General features: G+C 43.1%; 1 protein-coding gene across 2 annotated transcripts in view; it reads left to right on the plus strand.

The window, feature by feature from the left end:
* Positions 1-19,837, plus strand: part of IGBP1 (immunoglobulin (CD79A) binding protein 1) — a 35,309-nt gene that overhangs the window by 7,132 nt on the left and 8,340 nt on the right. Inside the window, exons 3-5 of one of the 2 annotated variants that reach the window (XM_005882843.2) lie at positions 3,778-3,973; positions 5,904-5,983; positions 6,692-6,804. In XM_005882843.2, the coding sequence (XP_005882905.1) occupies positions 3,778-3,973; positions 5,904-5,983; positions 6,692-6,804 (389 nt within the window). The remainder of the gene's footprint in view (positions 1-3,777; positions 3,974-5,903; positions 5,984-6,691; positions 6,805-19,837) is intronic. The other variant, XM_014530504.1, reaches the window with a different exon arrangement.

Consider the following 19,837-nt stretch of genomic DNA (forward strand, 5'->3'; position numbering starts at 1 on the left):
TTTGGCCAGCCTGGGTGAGGGGCTGATGGCTGTTTTCAGGCTGGCCACACCCCCTTTAGGGTGGGGGGTCCCCACTGGGGTGCCTGGCCAATCTGGGTGAGGGGCTGAGGGCCGTTTTCAGGCTGGCCAAGCACCCTGGCAACATAAGCTCTCAGCCTCTCCTTTTTTTCTTTTCTTTTCTTTTTTTTTTATTCTGGGATTTACCTTCTATAATTGAAACTTTGTTGCCTTTAGCAGAGGCCTTCAGAAAGCTTGGCTTCCTCCATCGCCAGGGGCAACCCACTCCTGCTCGCTCCAGCTCCGTGGCCATGGCTGGCTGAAAGCAGGTATCTGGGGTTTGTTTACCTTCTATAATTGAAACTTTGCTGCTTTCAGTGGAGCTCAGAGCCAGGCCGCGGCAGGCGGGAAAACTTGGCTTCCTCCATTATTGGAGCAAACCAAGCCTCTGCTTGTTCCAGCTCTGTGGCTGCCGGCCGCCATCTTGGTTGGGTTAATTTGCATATAGTCGCTCTGATTGGCTGGTGGGTATGGCTTAAGGCGTAGCAAGGGTACAGTCAATTTGCATGTTTGTCTTAGTGTAGATATGTTAGAGATAAGGACTTTGGCTCTGAGAATTGACATATCCAAGTTACATAGCTAGTAAGTGCAGGCTAGGATTTAAACTTAGGTTTTCAAATTCCCAGTTCTGATACTATTTCCACTATAGCATAGAACAAAGAGATAGAATATGTTCTGGAAGTTGTGTCTAGGAAAGGGTAAAGGCACCAGCAGAGTGAAAAAATTGTTACTGCTAATGACAGAGGGTAATTGATAGACTGAGGCCTGGAAGAATGTGGGTGGGATTCATAGCAAGAGTGGAATGGTAAAGATATGGCCTTGGCTCCTAAAGATAGCATTAGCCCCTTATGGACAAGAGAAAGGTGAAGCTACAGAGGTTTTTTTTAAACTATGTTTATATTGATTTCAGAGAGGAAGGGGGAGGGAGAGAGAGAGAGAGATAGAAACATCAATGATGAGAGAGAATCATTGATTGGCTGCCTCCTGCACAGCCCCCACTGGGGATCGAGCTTGCAACCCAGGCATGTGCCCTGACCTGGAATCAAAACATGATCTCCTGGTTCATGGGGTCGATCCTCAACCACTGAGCCACGCTGGCTGGGCAAGAGATTTTAAGGTAAAAGGGGAAGTTGAATTGAAGACCACCTGGTGTGATAGTGGCATGGGATCCACAAAAGATAAACAAAAGGATAGTTAAGCAAAAGTGACCACTCAAAGTGGTCACAAATTTATAATTCATTAGCTCTCTTCAGCAGCTTGGGAACTGGAAAAGGGAACAGTGAAAGTTGTCCAGAGGCCAAAGGGTGATAGGCATTGGGGTTCCTAGGGTGATAAGGGAGTGTTTTCATGTAATGGCTTACCATTATAAGAAAAGTACATATCTGTAGAATTCTGTATAAAATTTTAGGGTGTTCAAGGACCACTGCCCCCCCAAAAAAACCCTCTGTCTAGGACCTCAGGTTAAGAACTGCAGATTTGGGTGAACACCTCCAGAGGAGCATCTGATTCTGGAGGGCTAGAGCGGGGTTTCAGACTTGGATATTTCAGGATACTTCTTTTGGAAACCATGGAATTTTTTCTTGACTCCTCTCTGTCTCTCAAGCCCTTACGTTCAAAAATTAGCAAGTCCTGTTTTATATTTTAAATATATCCATATCTCACTGCCTCCCTATTGCAAATCACTATCTTTCACCTGGATTTTGGCAATGTCCTCTTACTTGATTTCTCTGCTTCCACCCTTTGTTCCCGCCCCCATGGTCTAGAGCAGCGGTTCTCAACCTGTGGGTCGTAACCCCTTTGGGGGTCGAACGACCCTTTCACAGGGGTCGCCTAAAACCATCAGAAAACATATATAATTACATATTGTTTTTGTGATTAATGACTATGCTTTAATTATGTTCAATTTGTAACAATGAAATTGGGGGTCACCACAACATGAGGAACTGTATTAAAGGGTCGCGACATTAGGAAGGTTGAGAACCACTGGTCTAGAGCAACGGTTGCCAACCGGTGGTCCGCGGACCACTGGTGGTCTGTGAGTTCCGAAAGGTTGGCGACCGCTAGTCTAGAGTCCACACACAGCAAGAGTGGTCCATATAAAAGAGTTTTCATGTCACCCTATTCCTGTCATGTATTCTATCCAAAAGCCTTCAGTGGCTTTTGCATCTCACTCAAAATATCATGGAATTTGATATGTTGGTTCTTATTTCCTACAGGGTTCTACAAATTATGGCCCTGGCTGTATATCTGACCTCATTTTCTGTCATTCTTCACTTTATACTAGTGCACTGGCCTCCTTGCTGTTTCTCAAACATGTCAGGCCAGTTACTCTTCCACCCAGGACCTTCTGATTTACTTTTCCCCCTTAGAACAAATACTCAGAAGGAACCCAAGTTTTGCCTCCCTGAAGCTGCCTTTTTGGGATATTGATTTTAAGCTGCTTATTAAGAAACAAGACTTAGAACCTTTGATCCCCCCCGCCCTTTCCTGCCCAAGAGATTCAGACAGAGATCCTAGGATGCAGCTTTAGCCCTATTTGAATTAAGTCTGGTAAATGAGAGGGCTTCCGGCAGGCACCTGTTAGCTAGATATCCTCTGTGTCCCATTGTCTCTGAGTCACCTAGCAAGGACTTCCTTGCCATGCCATGCATGTTCTACTCTTCCTCAACTACCAGTAAATCGCCCATTCTCACTTCTGAAATCCAATACCCCATCCCCACTCCTTTCTTCTTTGTCCAAAAATGTTATATACCCAATGTTGCCTCACTGTCTTTGAAATTTACACACTTAATGTGAGTTCCCCATGCACATCTATTAAAACTTAATTTTCTCCTGTAAAAAAAAAAGAATACCCTTCCAGATATTGACATGGCTTGCTTACCAATTTCTTTGAAATCTTTGCTCAAATGTCACTTCTTCAGAGAGGTCTTTCCTGATCATCTTGTATATAATAGCACCACTGTCTTCACACCATCGGTCTATCCATTCTACCTTGGTTTTTGCTTCTTCATAGCACTTATCACCACCTGACTCATCTGTTTCTTTTTGTCTTCTCCCACTAGAACGAAAGCTTCAGAAGAGTAAGGACTTGTATACACAGCTGTATCTCCAGCACTGAGAACAGTGCCTGTCATATAATAGGTACTCAGTAAATATTTGTTAAATGAATGATAGATGAGATACTAGAATGCATCCTGAGAAAGGTAGGCAAGGTGGTTATGAGACTTTATATTAAGATGCATCAGAAGAGCTAGGAATATTTTGCTCAGCAGAAAAGAAAAGATCATTTTTTAGGCTGTTTCATAAGGAATTTCTACATCAGTGGCAGGTAAATGACCCCGAAGATTCTATGATTCTTTGAAGTTCTAATTCCCAAATGGACATTATGTGGTACTAAACACCCAACCTAGTAAAGGTTGATATAAAATGACTAAGGCACTCCATCTCTAAAGAGGATGAGGAGTTGCTCAAATCAGTTTATGTCTGTACTTTTCTGGCTTCAGATGTATTTCTCAGCTGCTGATCCCTTCCTTGCCTTGTAGTCTTGAGAGAACTGCCTTGGTGGCAAGTTCTGAAGTACAGAATCTATACTGTTGCCAAAGTGGAAATTGGCGTGCTGACTTCCTGGTCACTTGTAAAGATAAAATCTTACTGTGGCCTTCTTTTGAAGGAATACCTCTTTATTTTTAAGTTCACGGGTAATGCTTTCCTGTGGAACAGATACAAGCAGAAGAAGGAGATGGAGCGTAGGTTGTCTGAAATGAAATCTGCTGTCGAAAGTGGTGAAGCAGATGATGAGCATGTTCGTGAGTATTACCTCCTTCACCTTCGAAGGTGGATTGGTATCTGCTTAGAAGAGATTGAGAGCATTGACCAGGAGATGGATATCCTGAGAGGAAAAGACTCTTCAAAAGAGGTAAGTCTGTTCACTGCTATATAATTCAAAAAACTGCTATCAGAGATTTGAATATTCTATAGGACAATAATCAGATTTAAATGCTTTTGAGTCTTCATAAAATCATTGTTCTTATTAAGTTCAATGGAAGAAGGCTGAAGGTTCGCTAGGGTAGCTTTCTCTCTGGTTTACAGTTGCGTTCCCCAGTGCCTACTAACCTGTAACACACTTTTAGTCATTTGTAATTTGGTGACATGCATCGGGGGAGGGAGATTTCCCTGAAGTAAAAGTTGGTTTTGGCTATGGGAAGTCATAACTGCTGAAGGAGGCATAGGGAGATAGGCTTTTAAAATCTGCTTGACTATAATAAAGGAAAAGAGGAATAGGATGGGAATAGAGAAGAAAAGTGGAACTGGAGAGAGAGAGAGATGAGTAGAAAGAAGATGAATCCCAGTTTAACCATGCATAGTGATGCACACTCACGCCTTTAGATCCCCCAGTATGAGACACAGCAAAACGTTGGGCATACTGGTGAAGAACACCTGGTGTCCTACAACTTTGGCTGTTTTTGAACATCACGACCCTGTTTTGGAGCTGCTGCTTCAAAAGATTAGGCTCTGATGCTACTTACTTTTTGGTTCTGATATAAGAGGAATTGAGTTGAATTTATCAGCTGGTCACAGGCATTTATTTAAGTCCTCAGGGAAACCTCCTGAGGTTTTGATTTGTACTAATTAGCCCAGGAGCTTTTGCCTCAGGGTAACATCAACCTAGTTCCTCATGTTAAAGGATTAAAGAATGAACAATCTTGAGGCTCCTTGAGCATATCTAGAGTGGTTTTAAACAGTATGAGGCTGGACTCTTCTGGGTCCTCCCCTGACCCTTTCTTTGCTGCTGTTTTTTTCTTTTTCTTTTTTAAACTTATTTTATTGATTTTTTAAAATATATTTTTATTGATTTCAGATAGGAAGGGAAAGGAAATCATTGATCAGCTGCCTCCTGCACACCCCCTACTGGGGACTGAGCCCACAACCCAGGCATGTGCCTTTGACTGGAATCAAACCCAGGACCCTTGAGTCTGCAGGCCGACACTCTATCCACTGAGCCAAACCGGGCAGGGCTATTTATTGATTTTTTACAGAGAGGAAGGGAGAAGGATAGAGAGTTAGAAACATCGATGAGAGAGAAACATTGATCAGCTGCCTCCTACTGGGGATGTGCCCACAACCAAGGTACATGCCCTTGACCAAAATCGAACGTGGGACCCTTCAGTCCACAGGCCAACGCTCTATCCACCGAACCAACCCGGTTAGAGCTGTTTTTTTCTTTTCTCATGCTCTCTCATTTGGTATTGAGATTGTCTCTGGGAGTGATGGAGCTTGAACCAAGTGAACACCTTTTCATTGACCAGATTTTGATTCTTTGTGTGCCTGGATAGCCAGGGTTCCTTGAAACATTTCTATACACCTATATATGAAAACTGCTAACCCATTCTCCCCCTTGCATTTAGGGACATCCACTTCTAAAGTACCCTAAGGGGTTCTTGACAGTTAATAGCATAATTACAGGGTCATAATTGAACTTTAGCACTAAAGGCCAGGCTAAGGAAAGGGACTTAAAATTTATCTCAAGGGATTAAGATGGATCATGGAAGAAGCCTTTGGCATCTCCTTTGGAGGGGGGGCATTTTAAAGCCAAATAATTTTTTACTTGTGGTGAGATGATTCCTGAGTGAGCTTTCTCTTTCTCTCTCTTTAGCAAGGTACTCGGGTGTCCTCAAGAGAGCTAAGCAACCTCCATCATTAATATCTGCTGATATGTCTCAGAGACTGATATGGAGGGAGTAACTGAATTTTGAATCCAGTGCTTTTCGAGCACCTGAAGACCTAAGAGGCTGCACAGTGGGATGGGCAAAGGCAAATACACTTCTGATAGTTAATTTCCTTTTTAGGCATCAACTTCTCATTCATCTCGTCCGTCCAGGCCTCCAATGAAACCCTTTATTCTCACTCGGGATGCGGCCCAAGCCAAGTAGGTAGTACTAAAAAGTAGGGTGCCTTTGCAAGCCCCTTGCTTTTGTGGTTCATTTGCAGTGCATGGTGCCAAGCAGAATGGGCATTATTAAGAGGGCATGACTTTGCCTTGGAGGCTGTTCTTTCATCAAAGGGATATTATCTCTTCTAATAATTTCTCTGTCTTCGGCCTTCAGCAGACATTTCCCTCACAAACCTGAGCTTAAAAACATCTCAAAAGGAAACCAATAAAAATAATCTGTTAATTAATTAAAAACAAAGAAGAAAGGAATCAAATGGAGAATTGTACACTTTAAAATTTTTTCCCATTGCCTTCAGCTACAGTTCTCAAAACGACGTGTTTGCCTATCTGAGTTCTTGAGATGCTTTTCCAGAGGGTGGCGGGAGAGTCTCCTTCCTCTGCGTACCTTTTAGACTCACCAACTATACCCTTTTCACAGTATCATCGCTGCTCTGTGGGGCATTGGCCTCTGGAATTGCTTATTGGGAGATTATCCTGGGCTATTTATCATCTCATGAAAATACTTTAATGCCCCTTCCTGGTGCCTCTTTTTACATATCCTCACAGGAGTTTGCACAACTCCTCAGAAGATGCCTGGTTAGGGGAGGGAGGATAAAACAGACATAGGCTTTGCCACTAAAGAGAAGGGACTTTTTAATAGTGCTATTTATGTTTAGTGTTCTAAATACAATGTGGTTTTTGCAGAGTATTTGGAGCTGGTTATCCAAGTCTGGCAACCATGACAGTGAATGACTGGTATGATCAGCATCGGAAGTTGGGAGCTTTACCAGATCAGGGAGTAGCCAGGACAACATCAGGTATGAAGGGCTGGGAGGAAAGTAGTTACAGTATGGTTCCTTATTTCCCCAGCAATGAAATTCTGACCAAATATCACTGTCCTTTAGGAGCAGAAGTAATCTGGATAAAGATTCTGAGTAACATGAAGACTTAGGCAGTATTTTATTTCACTTACTAGTAAAATAAATAGCCGATGATTCTGGGAGGATTGGGGCAGTAGAGAAGTGTAGGTTTTGAACCTCTCCAAATATTATGGCATAAAAACAGACTGAGCAACTAGATAGTAAAACCAAAAATCCATGGATAGCAGCTCTGCTTCTGGTATTAGCAGAATAGGTTGTATTAGGTTAGCACCTCCTACAGTTAACAATTACAGACTGGAAAAGCTATAACGAAATAACTACCTAAAGGCACTGGAGAGTGACCAAAAGCAGACATAGACTGGAGGTCAGTCAACACTTAGAAGATAAGAGTGGTACTTAGAACTTCTTGAGGGCAGGGATTTTGACTTACTGTATTCTTGGTGCCCAAATTGATAATTAGATCATAGAGATACTTGAAGGTGTCTTTGGGAGGGAAAGGTGAAGGGTGGTCTTTAGAAAGATGAATGTAATATGGTTTTAGCAGAAAAAGCACAGACAGAGCTGGGGTAACCAATTACTCCTGTTACTTGATAGGACATCATATAGCCCCTCTGAGCCTCAGTTTCCTTATCTCATTTGATCTTAATCCCATGAAGCAGACATTTTAACCACGTTTTAGTATGAGGAAATAGTGTCTGAGAACTGACATATGCAAAGTCAACATAGCTAAAAAGTGGCGAGGCTAGGATTTTAATTCAGGCCTTAATATTCCAAGTTCTAGGGCTGTTTCAAATATAGCACAGAGAAAAGAAGAGTGGTCAATTTGAAGAGTGGTTTTTCTGTGTGTGTTTTTTTATGGCTTTTCACCCATGGGCAGGCTGCAGATGCTATGATGGGAGTAGGTAAAATTTGGATAGAAACTTACAGTTTTATTGGTTGTGCAATGAGACAACTGAGTTCGGGTGACTATAGCAACTGAGAGGTGAGAAGAATATCCCAGAAAGAAGAGAACCACAGAGGAGGATTCCTAATTTTTTACATAAATCTGCCCACATCTCTGGCTGACTCAAGCTCCACATGCATAGGATAGATTCCAAGCACCCTGGGGAGGGCTAAAATAACTGAATGGAAAATGCAGCTACTACCCAATGCAGAGGAAATAGAATTTGGAATTTGGTTTTAGATAAATTAACTGCCTGCTAAAATGAAAAATCAATACTCTAGTGGAATGAAACAATTCAGAATCTGTATAACATACCCATTTACGAAGTCTTGTATTCAATCATAAACTAAACATATGGGGAAAAAAACAGAAAAATGTGACTTATACTCAAGAGGAAAAGCAATTGATGGAAACCAATCCCAAGATGACTCAGATGTTGAAATTAGCAGACAAGGACTTTAAAGCAGCTTATTTCTGTGCTCAGGGCAGAGGGGAAAATATGCTTGTAAAGAATTAAAAGATAAGATGTCTCAGCAGAGAGGAAGAGACTATACACAAAAAAATCTGGAACAAAAAATATGGTATTCGAACTTTAAAAATCATTGGATAAGCTTAAGAGATTGGCAATGACAGAAGAAAGTGTCAGTTAACTTGAAGATAAATCAACACAAATTAGCCTATCTAAAAAACAAAAACGATTGGAAAAAACATAGCCTCGCCAGGCTGGTGTTACTCAGTGGTTGAGCATTGACCTGTGAACCATAAGGTCATAGCTCAATTCCTAGTCAGGGCATATGTGGGCACATGCCTGAGTTGCAGGCTTGATGCCCAGTAGGGGGTGTGCAGGAGGCAGCTGATCAATGATTCTCTCTCATCATTGATAGTTCTCTCTCTCCCTCTCTTCTCTCTGAAATCAATAAAATTATATATTTTTAAAAAACATAGCCTCAGTGACTTGTGGAACAGTGTATAAAGGTCTATCATACGTGCAATTGAAATACCATACCAATAGAGAGGAGAAAGAGAGAGAAGGGGCCAGAAAAAAAATTTGAAGAAATGATGGCTGAAATTTTTCTCAGATCTGTGAAACACAAATATACAGATTCAGAAATTGCAGCAAGTCCCAAGCATGTTAAATACAAATAACCCCACACATAGGCACATCATAGTCAAACTGCTAAAAACCAAAGAAAAAGAGAAAGTTTTGAAAGCAGCCAGAAATAAAGTACACATTACAAATAGCAGAATAATGATAGGAATTGTTACTGGGTTTCCATTAGAAACAATGGAAGCCAGTGATAGTGGAGCAACATCTTTAAAGTGCTAGTGGGGGAGGGGGGGGCCTTTTCTTCCCAGAACTTTATATGCAGTGAAAATATCCATAAAAATGAAGGCATAATTAAGACATTTTCAGATAAATGATAGCCAAGGAATTCTTCATCAGGAAACTGGCATCATGAGAAATGCCAGTTCTTTAGGCTGAAAGGAATGATACCAGATAGGAACTTGGATATTCAAAAAAGAATGAAGAGTCCTGGCTGGTGTGGCTCAGTTGGATGGGCGTCGTCCTGTGCACCAGGAGGTTGCCGGTTCGATTCCTGATCAAGGGCACATGCCCGTGCAGGAGGCGGCTGATCTATGTTGCACTCTCACATCACTCTTTCTCACCCTCTTTCCCTCTCCCTTCCTCTCAAAATCAATAAACTATTCTTTAAAAAAAGAATGAGGAGCGCAGAAATGGTAATTAGGTGGGTAAATACCAAGGGCTATATCCTCTCACTTCCAACTTTTAAAAACTACATATGGCTTCTTTAAACAAAAAACTGATATTGACAGCTATAGCAAAAAGGACAGGGAGTAAATGGAATTACTTTTTGTGAGATAGTTCTATTGTATGTGAAGTGGTGCAATTACCTATTGTTGTTAACAAATGACTCTAAAACCTAGCAACTTAAAATAATAAACATTTATTGTCACACATAGTTTCTGAGGGTGAGGACTCCAGGAGCAACTTAACTGGTTGGTTCTTGATTAGGCTATCCTAAGGTTGCTGTCAGCTGGGGCTGCAGTCTTCTGAAAGCTTGACTGAGGCTGGAGGATCTGCTTCCAGCTCATTCACTCATCCATGTGGCTGTTGGCAAGAAACCTTCCCATGTGGGTCTCTCCATAGGTTTGCTCACAGCTTAAGAGCTTCATTTCCTCAGTGAATGATTCAAGAGAGAACAACCAAGTTTCTTTTTTTAAATATTTTTTTTTGTTTTGTTAATCCTCACCTGAGGATATGACTGAGGCTGGAGGATCTGCTTCCAGCTCATTCACTCATCCATGTGGCTGTTGGCAAGAAACCTTCCCATGTGGGTCTCTCCATAGGTTTGCTCACAGCTTAAGAGCTTCATTTCCTCAGTGAATGATTCAAGAGAGAACAACCAAGTTTCTTTTTTTAAATATTTTTTTTTGTTTTGTTAATCCTCACCTGAGGATATTTTTTTTTCAGAGGGAGGGGAGAGAGAGAGAGGGAGAGAGAAACAGAAACATCAGTTGGCTGCCTCCTGCAGCCCCCTACTGAGGATCAAGTCCACAACCAGGGCATGTGCCCTGACCAGGAATCGAACTGGCAACATTGTGGTGCATGGGACAGTACCCAACCAACTGAGCCATACTGGCCAGGGCAAGAAGCCTCATTATCTTTTAAAACCTAATGTTGGAAGTTGCAAACCATGATTTCTGCCATATTCCATTGGTCACCAACCCCAATACAGTGTGAGGGGACTACATAAGAGCATGGATACCTGGAGACTGGGATCATTGGGGTCCATCTTTGAGGCTGTCACATAGTATATTAATGACAAGTAGACTGGGAGGTTAGGGATGATTGTATTTCTTAGAGCAGCGATTTTCAACTGGTGTGCCACAAGAATTTTTAAAACATGGAATACCTGACTATTGAGTCGGGCACTGACCTCTTTTCCCTTAGATTATCAAATAAAAAAATGACAACAGCCAACACAAGAATAGCTATCCAGTGTAAATGAATCAAAATTATACATTCCTGGTCAGTGTGGCTCAGTGGTTGAGCGTCGACCTATGAACCAGGAAGTCATGGTTTGATTCCCAGGCAGGGCACATGCCTGGGTTGTGGGCTCCATCCCAGTGCAGGAGGCAGCCAATTGATGATTCTCTTTCATCATTGATGTTTCTATCGCTCTCCTCTCTTCCTCTCTTAAATCAGTAAAAATATATTTTAAAAAAGAAAGAAAAAAATTATACCCATTTTTGTCAGATCAGCAAAACATGTAACATTTTGGCGTGCCACAGAATTTTAGTAATTAGTTTATATATGCCACAAAATGAAAAGGTTGAAAATTGTTGCCTTAGAGCAACCCTTAAATAATGCATCAAGAAAATATGAAGACAAGCTCTAGACTAGTGGAAAATATTTGCAAAAGACACATCTGATAGAAGACTGTTAATCCAAAATGTACAAAGAATTCTTAAAACTCAACAATAAGGAAATGAACACCCCAATTTAAGAAAAATGGGCAAAATACCTGAACAGGCACCTCCCCAAAGAAAATATACAGGAATAAATAAGCCTATGAAAAGATGCTCAACATCATGTGGCATTGGGGGATTGCAAATTAAAACAACAGTGATACCCCTACACCCCTATAAGGATGACTGAAATCGAAAACATTGAGAACACCAGATGTTGGCAAAGATATGGAGCAACAGGGATTCTTTTTAAAAAATATATTTTTATTAATTTCAGAGAGGAAGGGAGAGAAAGAGAGATAGAAACATCAATGATGAAAGAGAATCACTGATCAGCTATCTCCCACACGCCCCCCGACCCCCCTGGGGATCAAGCTGCAACAGGGATTCTTATTCAGTGCTGGTGGAAATGCAAAATGGTACAACCACTTTAGAAGACAGTTTCTCAGCTTCTTACAAAACTAACCATACTCATTCCATATGGTCCAGTAATTGTGCTCCTTGATATTTACCCAAATGAGTTGAGAACAGGTCCATGCAAAAACCTGCACACAAAGGGTTATGGCAGCTTTACTGATAATTGCCAAAACTTGGAAAACAGCCAAAATGTTCTCAGTGGGAGAATGGATAAACTGTGGTACATCCAGACAATGAAATAGCAGTATTCATTGCTTTAAAAAAAAAAAAAAAGAGCTATCCATAAAAATACATGGAAGAACCTTAATTGCATATTAACATGAAAGAAGCCAATCTGAAAGGGCTACATATATATGATTCCACCTATATGATATTCTGGAAAAGGCAAAACTTATATAATAAGATGTTAATATGATGTTAATAAATATGTAAATCGACTGAACGGCAGAATGACCAATCGCTATGACGTGCACTGACCACAGGGGCCAGATGCTCAATGCAGGAGCTGCCCCCTGGTGGTCAGTGTACTCCCACAGGGGGAGAGCTGCTCAGCCAGAAGCCCTGAGCTGGGCTCACGGCTGGGGAGCCTCTCCCGCCTCCACGGCAGCGCTAAGGATGTGGGCCTAAGCCATCAGTCAGACATCCACCGAGGGCTCCTGGACTGTGAGAGGGCACAGGCTGGGCTGAGGGACACCCCCCCTCCCGCAGTCCATGAATTTTGTGTACTGGGCCTCTAGTCTATATATATAAAAGGCTAATATGCAAAGTGTCCCCCTGGGGGTTCAACTGGGAGTTCGATCTCTCACTATAACGTGCGCTGACCACCAGGGGGCGGCACAGAACGAAGGACAGTCCCGGCCAGCAGCCAGAAGGCCTAGGGACCCTACCCATACATGAATTTCATGCACCGGGCCTCTAATGTAGGCAATAAAAGGACCAGGGGCTAGAGGAGAAGGGGATATGAAGATGTGGAGCACAGAGGATTTTTAGGGCAGTGAAACTATTCTCTATGATACTATAATGGTGGATACATGTCATCATACATTTGTCCAAACCCATAGAATGTACAACATCAAGCGTGAACTCTAATGTAAACTAGGGACTTTGGGTGATGATGATAAGTGTAAGTTCATCTGTTGTGACAAATGTATCACTCTGATCAGGAGATTGATGGTGGGAGAGGCTGTTGCTGTGTGGAGGCAGGAGTATATGGGAACACTGTGTACTTTCCATTCAATTTTGCTGTGAACCTAAAATTGCTCTAAAAATAGTCTATTTTTTTAAAATAATGCAGAAACAAAGCTGTAGTCAGTAACGAAATTAAAAGGCCAGAAAGAATGAACAGAGGAACAAAAACAGATGAACAGAAATCCAATAGTGGAATGGTAGACTCCAATCCAGCCATATCAGTAATTATCTTAAATATAAATGCAACAAACACTTTTTTCTTTTTAAATCTCACCCGAAGATATGTTTTTCATTGATTCTAGAGAGAGGAAGAGGGGGAGAGAGAGAGAGAGAGAGAGAGAGAGAGAGAGAGAGAGAGATATTGGTTGCTTTCTATGTGTCCTTACCAGGGATTGAGTCTACAACCTGGGTATGTACCCTGACCAGGAATCGAACCCGAGACCCTTTGGTGCTTGGAACAACAGTCTAACCAACTGAGCCACACTGACTCAGGCCAACCCAATAAACTTTCAAATTAGAAATCAGATCATTAGACAAATTAGAAATTGATTATGAGACTCAACTGCAGGCTGTCTGTAAGAGATGCGTTTTATTTTTTTTAGATTTTCAATTATCTCATTTTCTTTTTTAAATATATTTTTTATTGCTGATAGTATTACCGGTATCTCCCATTCCCCCCCACCCTCCTTCCTGAATCGGCCACCCCCCAGATCTTCACTACCCTATTTCCCATGTCCATGGGTTATGCATATCTATATATATAAAAGCCTAAGCGACCATTAAGACTGAACGACCAGACAACCTGCTGGTAGCTATGATGCGCACTGACCCAGACCTTGCTGCTGGGGCCCTGACAGCCCCGAATCTGGTTCACCTGCACCCCGGACCCAGACAGGAGGGAGGAGGGAGCCCGATTCCTCGCAGAATTGGCCAATGGTTAGCTTGCTGCTAGGGCCAACCTCCCGCGGTCCCTACCCCCGGCTGGCCAGCCCCCACGATCAGCCCTGATGGGGGGGCGGGAGCCAGTCGGCCAACCTCCTGTGGTCCCTTCCCCTGGCTGGCTGCCCTCAATTGGCCCCGATGGTAGGCCAAGCCAAGGGACCCCACCCATGCATGAATTCGTACACCGGGCCTCTAGTAAGTATATAAGTTCTTTGGTTTATCTCTTTTCATCCCCCAATCCTACATCAAGGTATGTCAGTCTGTTCTATGCTTCAGGTCGTATTTTGTTGGTCAATTCATTTTGTTCAATAGATTCCGCAAATAAGTGAGATTTGTCTTTCTCAGTTTGGCTTATATCACTTAGCATAATATTTTCCAGGTCCATCCATGCTGTCCCACAGGGTAAGAGATCCCTCTTTTTTTACAGCTCCATAGTATTCCATAGTGTAAATTTCACACCTTTTGTATTCATTCATCTACTGATGGGCACTTGGGCTGTTTCCAAATCTTAGATATTGCAAATAATGCTGCTATGAACATAGGGTGCATATATTCTTTCTGATTGGTGTTCTGGGGTTTTGGGGATATATCCCCAGAAGTGGGATCGCTGGGTCAAATGGAAATTCCATTTTTAATTTTTTGAGGAAACTCCATACTGTTTTCCATAGTGGCTGCATCAATCTGAATTCCCACCAGCAGTGAACTAGGGTTCCCTTTTCTCAACATCCTTGCAGCACTTGTTTGTTGATTTGTTGATGATAGCCATTCTGACAGACGTGAGGTGATATCTCATTGTAGTTTTAATTTGCATTTATCTGATGATTAGTGACGTTGAGCATTTTTTCATGTGTCTCTTGGCCATTTGTATGTCCTCTTTGGAGAAATGTCTATTCAGGTCCCCTGCCCATTTTTTAATTGGATTGTTTGTCTTCCTTTTGTTGAGTTGTATGAGTACTTTATATATTTTGGATATTAACCTTTATCAGATGTATCATTGGCAAATATGTTCTTCCATTCAGTGGGTTCTCTTTTCATTTTGATGATAGTTTCTTTTGCTGTGCAGAAGCTTTTTATTTTGATATAGTCCCTTTTTTTATTTTCTCCTTAGTTTCCTTTGCCCTAGGAGATGTATCTGTAAACATATTGCTACGTGAGGTAAGAGATGCATTTTAAGTATAAGGACACAGATTGGTGGATAGTAAAAAATTGAAAAAGATATATTGTGCTAACAGAAAGCATTAGTAGCTACAGTTAGATAAAGTAGACTTCAAGACAAAAGTTATTACTGGATATAAAAAAAAGACATTTCATACTGATAAAAGGGGCACTTTAGCAGGAAGACATAGCAATCATAAACATGTTTGTGCCTAATAAGTTTCAAATTACATGAAGAAAAAGTTAACAGAATTAAATGAAGAAATAGACAAATCTATAATCATAGTTGGAGATTTTAACACTTCTTTTAGTAATTGATAGAATTAATAGACAGAAAATTAATAAAGACATAATACACTAGCAGCCACCTTACCTATTTGACATTTATAGAAAAATATATCCAACAATTGCAAAATGCACCTTTTTTCAAATACACAATTGTACAATCACCAAGCCAGACCATATTCTGGGCCATCTATTAAGTCTCAATAAATTTTCAAAGATTGAAGTCACACTGAAAATGTTCTCTGACCACAATGGAATTCAATTAGCAATCAATAACAATTTACCTGGGAAATCCCTAAATTTTTGTTGTTGTTAATCCTCACTGGAGGATATTATTCCATTGATTTTTAGAGAGAGAGAGAGAGAGAGGGAGTGGGAGAGACAGAGAGAAACATCAATGTGAGAGAGACACATCGACTCGTTGCCTCCTACAGGTACCCCAACCAGGGCCTGGGATCAAGCCTGCAACCAAGGTATGTGCCTTTGACCGAGATCAAACGCCAGACCCTTCAGTCTCCATCCACTAAGCCAAACTGGCCAGGGCCCTAAATGTTTTTAAATTAAACAACACACTTATAAATAACGCTGGGTCAAAGAAGAAATCACAAGGAAAATTAGAAATATTTTTAACTGAAGAAAATGAAAATAGAATATCAAAATTTGTGGAATACAACCAAAGCAGTGTGAGAGGGAAATGTATAACTTTTAGTACTTATATTAGAAAAAAATATAAAAAATCAATTATCTGAGGCCCTACCTTAAGAATTTGAGGGAAACAAGAACAGAATAAGCCCAAAGTACATAGAAGAAAGAAAACAAAAATAGAGAGTCTAGTGGTGTGGTAGCGATAGTGATGCAAAAAAGTTGAACATATGTACAACCCCATGACCTGGCAATTTCACTCCTAGGTAGGTATATATTTAAGAGTGTGAGACTATACATTCACAAAAGACTTGCACAATAATGTTCATAGCAGCATTGCTTGTAATACCCCAAACTGGACACTACTCAAATGCACATACATAACAGAATGGATAAATAAATGTTGCTATATTACACAATGAAATCCTACTTAGCAAAAAGTTTATACTAATGGTAGTTTTTCAGCCATCGGGAACAAATATAGCTGAATTTTGTAAACATATTTATGAGTGAAGAAAGCCAGACACAAAAGAGTATATACCAGCGGTTCTCAAACTGTGGGTCGCGACCCCTTTGGCGGTCGAATGACCCTTTCACAGGGGTCGCCTAAGACCATCCTGCATATCAGATATTTACATTACGATTCATAACAGTAGCAACATGACAGTTATGAACTAGCCACGAAAACAATTTTATGGTTGGGTCACAACATGAGGAACTGTATTTAAAGGGCCAGAAGGTTGAGAACCACTGGTATATACTGTATGATTCCATTCGTATAGAGTTCAAACAGATGAAACTTCTCTTTGCTGATTAAAAGTCTGTGTGGTGTTCATCCTTAGTGGGGGCTTGTGAATGGAATGGCAACCTTAAGTGGACTTCTGAGGAATTAGTACTGAGTTTTCTATCTTGATCTGGGTTCTGATTACATGGATGTGTTCAGATGTGAAAATTTATTGAGTTATATACTATGTGTGTTTTTTCTACATGTATGTTATCCTACTATATAAAAATGCAGGTTTTGTAACGACTGACCGAAGGCTCGACTGAACACCGGAAGTCAGTCCTGTAGTCAGTGCTGGGTTGCCATTGCGTCCCAGCACTGACTGCTGAGGGGGTTGCGGACCAGCCCCGCCTCTTTGATCAGGCCCAGAGATAGGCCCAGAGACACTGACTGGCATAGAAACCGACCAATAAGAACAAAATCTGGGTGAACTGTGAGAAGCCAATGGCTGCCTAGGAGGCAGAGCTTTTGACGCTGACTGGCATAGAAACTGACCAATCAGAACCAAATTGGCCAGCAGGGGAGGGCAGTTGGGGGTGAGATCAGGCCAGCAGGGGAGGGCAGTTGGGGGTGAGATCAGGCCAGCAGGGGAGGGCAGTTGGGGGTGAGATCAGGCCAGCAGGGGAGGGCAGTTGGGGGTGAGATCAGGCCAGCAGGGGAGGGCAGTTGGGGGTGAGATCAGGCCAGCAAGGGAGGGTAGTTGGGGGCAAGATCAGGCCAGCAGGGGAGGTCAGTTGCGGGTGATCAGGCAGGCAGGCAGAAGGGTTAGGGGCAATCAGGCAGGCAGGCAGATGCAGGGGTGATCAGGCAGGCTGGCAGGTGAGTGGTTAGGAGCCAGTGGTCCCAAATTGCGAGAGGCATGTCCTGTAGTTGGGCCTAAACTGGCAGTTGGACATCCCCCAAGGGGTCCCCGAATGGAGAGGGGGCAGGCTGGGCTGAGGGAACCCCCCCCCTCTGTGCACGAATTTCGTGCCCCAGGCCACTAGTCTATCTATATATATAAAAGCCTAAGTGACCAGAATGACCAGTTGCTATGATGTGCACTGAATACCAGGGGCAGACACTCAACACAGGAGTGGCCCCCTGCTGGTCAGTACGCTCTCACAGCCAACTTCCCCTGGCCAGCCAACCACCTGCAGTCACTCCCCCTGGCTGGCAGGCCCCGATTGCCTGATTGGGCCTGACCCCTGGGCTGGGTGGGGGAACCAAGGGTGGGTGGCAGCGCATGCGGCCCTTTTCCTAGGGGGGCTGAGGGCCAGCTCCCTCCTTGGGGTTGGCAGCCAACCTCCTGCATCCCGCCCCTCCCTCTGGCTGGCAGACTCCAATCAGCCCACCACCCACCCGCCGCAGTGGCCTCGCGGTGTCAAGGGAAGGAGGAGTGGGGGAGGTGGGGAACCGCACGGTGCCTGAGTGCTGACGATGGTGGTGTCGGCATCTGGCGTCCATTCCTCCCATGCCTGGCCCGGCAACCGTCGCCTCCTCTCCCAACCCCACTGGGGCCTTCGGGCCCCGGGCTGGGACAGGGAACTGGGGGTGGGTGGTGGCAAATGCAGCCCCTTTCCTAGGGGGCTGAGGGCCAGCTCCCTCCTCGGGGCCGGTGGCCAACCTCCCATGCTCTTTCCCTACTCCCGGCTGGCAGGCCTCAATCGGCCCGCTGCCTGCCTGCCCCAGTGGCAGTGTGGCAGTGAGGGAAGGAGGAGGGGAGAGGCAGGAAACCGCGTGGTGGCGGGGTGCCGATGATGGCAGCATCAGTGTCCAGCGTCCATTCCTTCCACGTCCGATCCGGTGACTGTCACCTCCTCTCTGGCCTGGCCCTGATTGGCCTGTCCCCAATCATCCCTGATCGCTGGCCAGGCCTAGGGATCCCACCCATGCACAAATTTCATGCACCAGGCCTCTAGTACTTTAATAAAAACACAAAAGAAAACTGACAGATAGTATTCACAACAGAATCAGGTGACAGTGTATTCCCATGACCCTCACACTAAACAGGTAAGGGAAATCACCCTTAGCACAAGATCAACAGGTGATTGGCATCTGTGTGGAAGAAAGCAGAAGAGTTGACAGATGATGTGAACAACTTGACAAACACAAGAATTCCAAACAGCAAACAGGTATTCACGAAAAAGCATGGCAGTCCAATTTAAGAACAACACTTGAATTAGGAGCAGTTTTACCACCAATAAAAACTGAGCCCCGGCCAGTGTGGCTTGGTTGGAGTGTGGTCCTGTGCACTGAAAGGGTTTGGGTTTGAATCCCAGTCAGGGCTTGTGTGATGTTTCACTCTCACATTGATTTTATTTTTCTCTCTCCCTCCCTTCCTCTTTCTCTAAAGTCAATTTAAAAACACATGTCCTCAGGTGAGGATTAAAAAAACACCTGGGCAAATACAAGGGGCTTGTGGTCAGAAGGTCTGAAAGGGGTGGAGTAGTCTAGTCTTTAATGAACTTTTGAAAATGACCCACCAGATCTCCCTTCCAGGACAGGGTTCTACCCTGAGGAGAAATTGCTGAGAATAGAATTGAAATTAAGGAGAACAGGCATAATAAAGAAAAGAAGGAAAGAGAAAGTCCAGATAAAAGTGTAAGAAAGGACCAGAACCAAGAACTAATTAAGCAAGGCCTATTTCTTTAACAACAGAAAGGCAGCTTCTGTGAAGTTAGAAAAGCCACCCTGAACCTATTTCTTTCTAAAAGTTAAGGACAACTTAACCACACATCAGAATTAACAACAGGCTGTGGTGATGGTTGTACAGCTCTGAATATACAAAAAAAAAAAAAAAACCACGCTGATCTGTATACTTTAAATGGGTGAATTTTATTTTATGGTATGTGAAATATCTAATAAAGGGGGATATGCAAATTGACAGTCACACCGTAAGGGTCAAGATAGCTGCGCCCACAACAGAGGCAGGGATTCCTTAACACAAGATGGCTGTGCCCACAGCGGAGGCCGAGTTCCCATAACGAGCCTTAACAAGCAATCAGCAGAGACTTGAGGCTGTGTGGCACTGGGCTGGGGCAGGGGAACTGAGGCTGCGCCCCTACCTGGTGGGGCTTTACGGGCTCCTCAGGCTGCACCCCCAGCCCCGGCACTGGGCCAGGGGACCTGAGGCCATGCCC

The sequence above is a fragment of the Myotis brandtii genome, unplaced genomic scaffold, assembly GCF_000412655.1.
Source record: "Myotis brandtii unplaced genomic scaffold, ASM41265v1 scaffold741, whole genome shotgun sequence".
Classification (NCBI taxonomy): domain Eukaryota; kingdom Metazoa; phylum Chordata; class Mammalia; order Chiroptera; family Vespertilionidae; genus Myotis; species Myotis brandtii.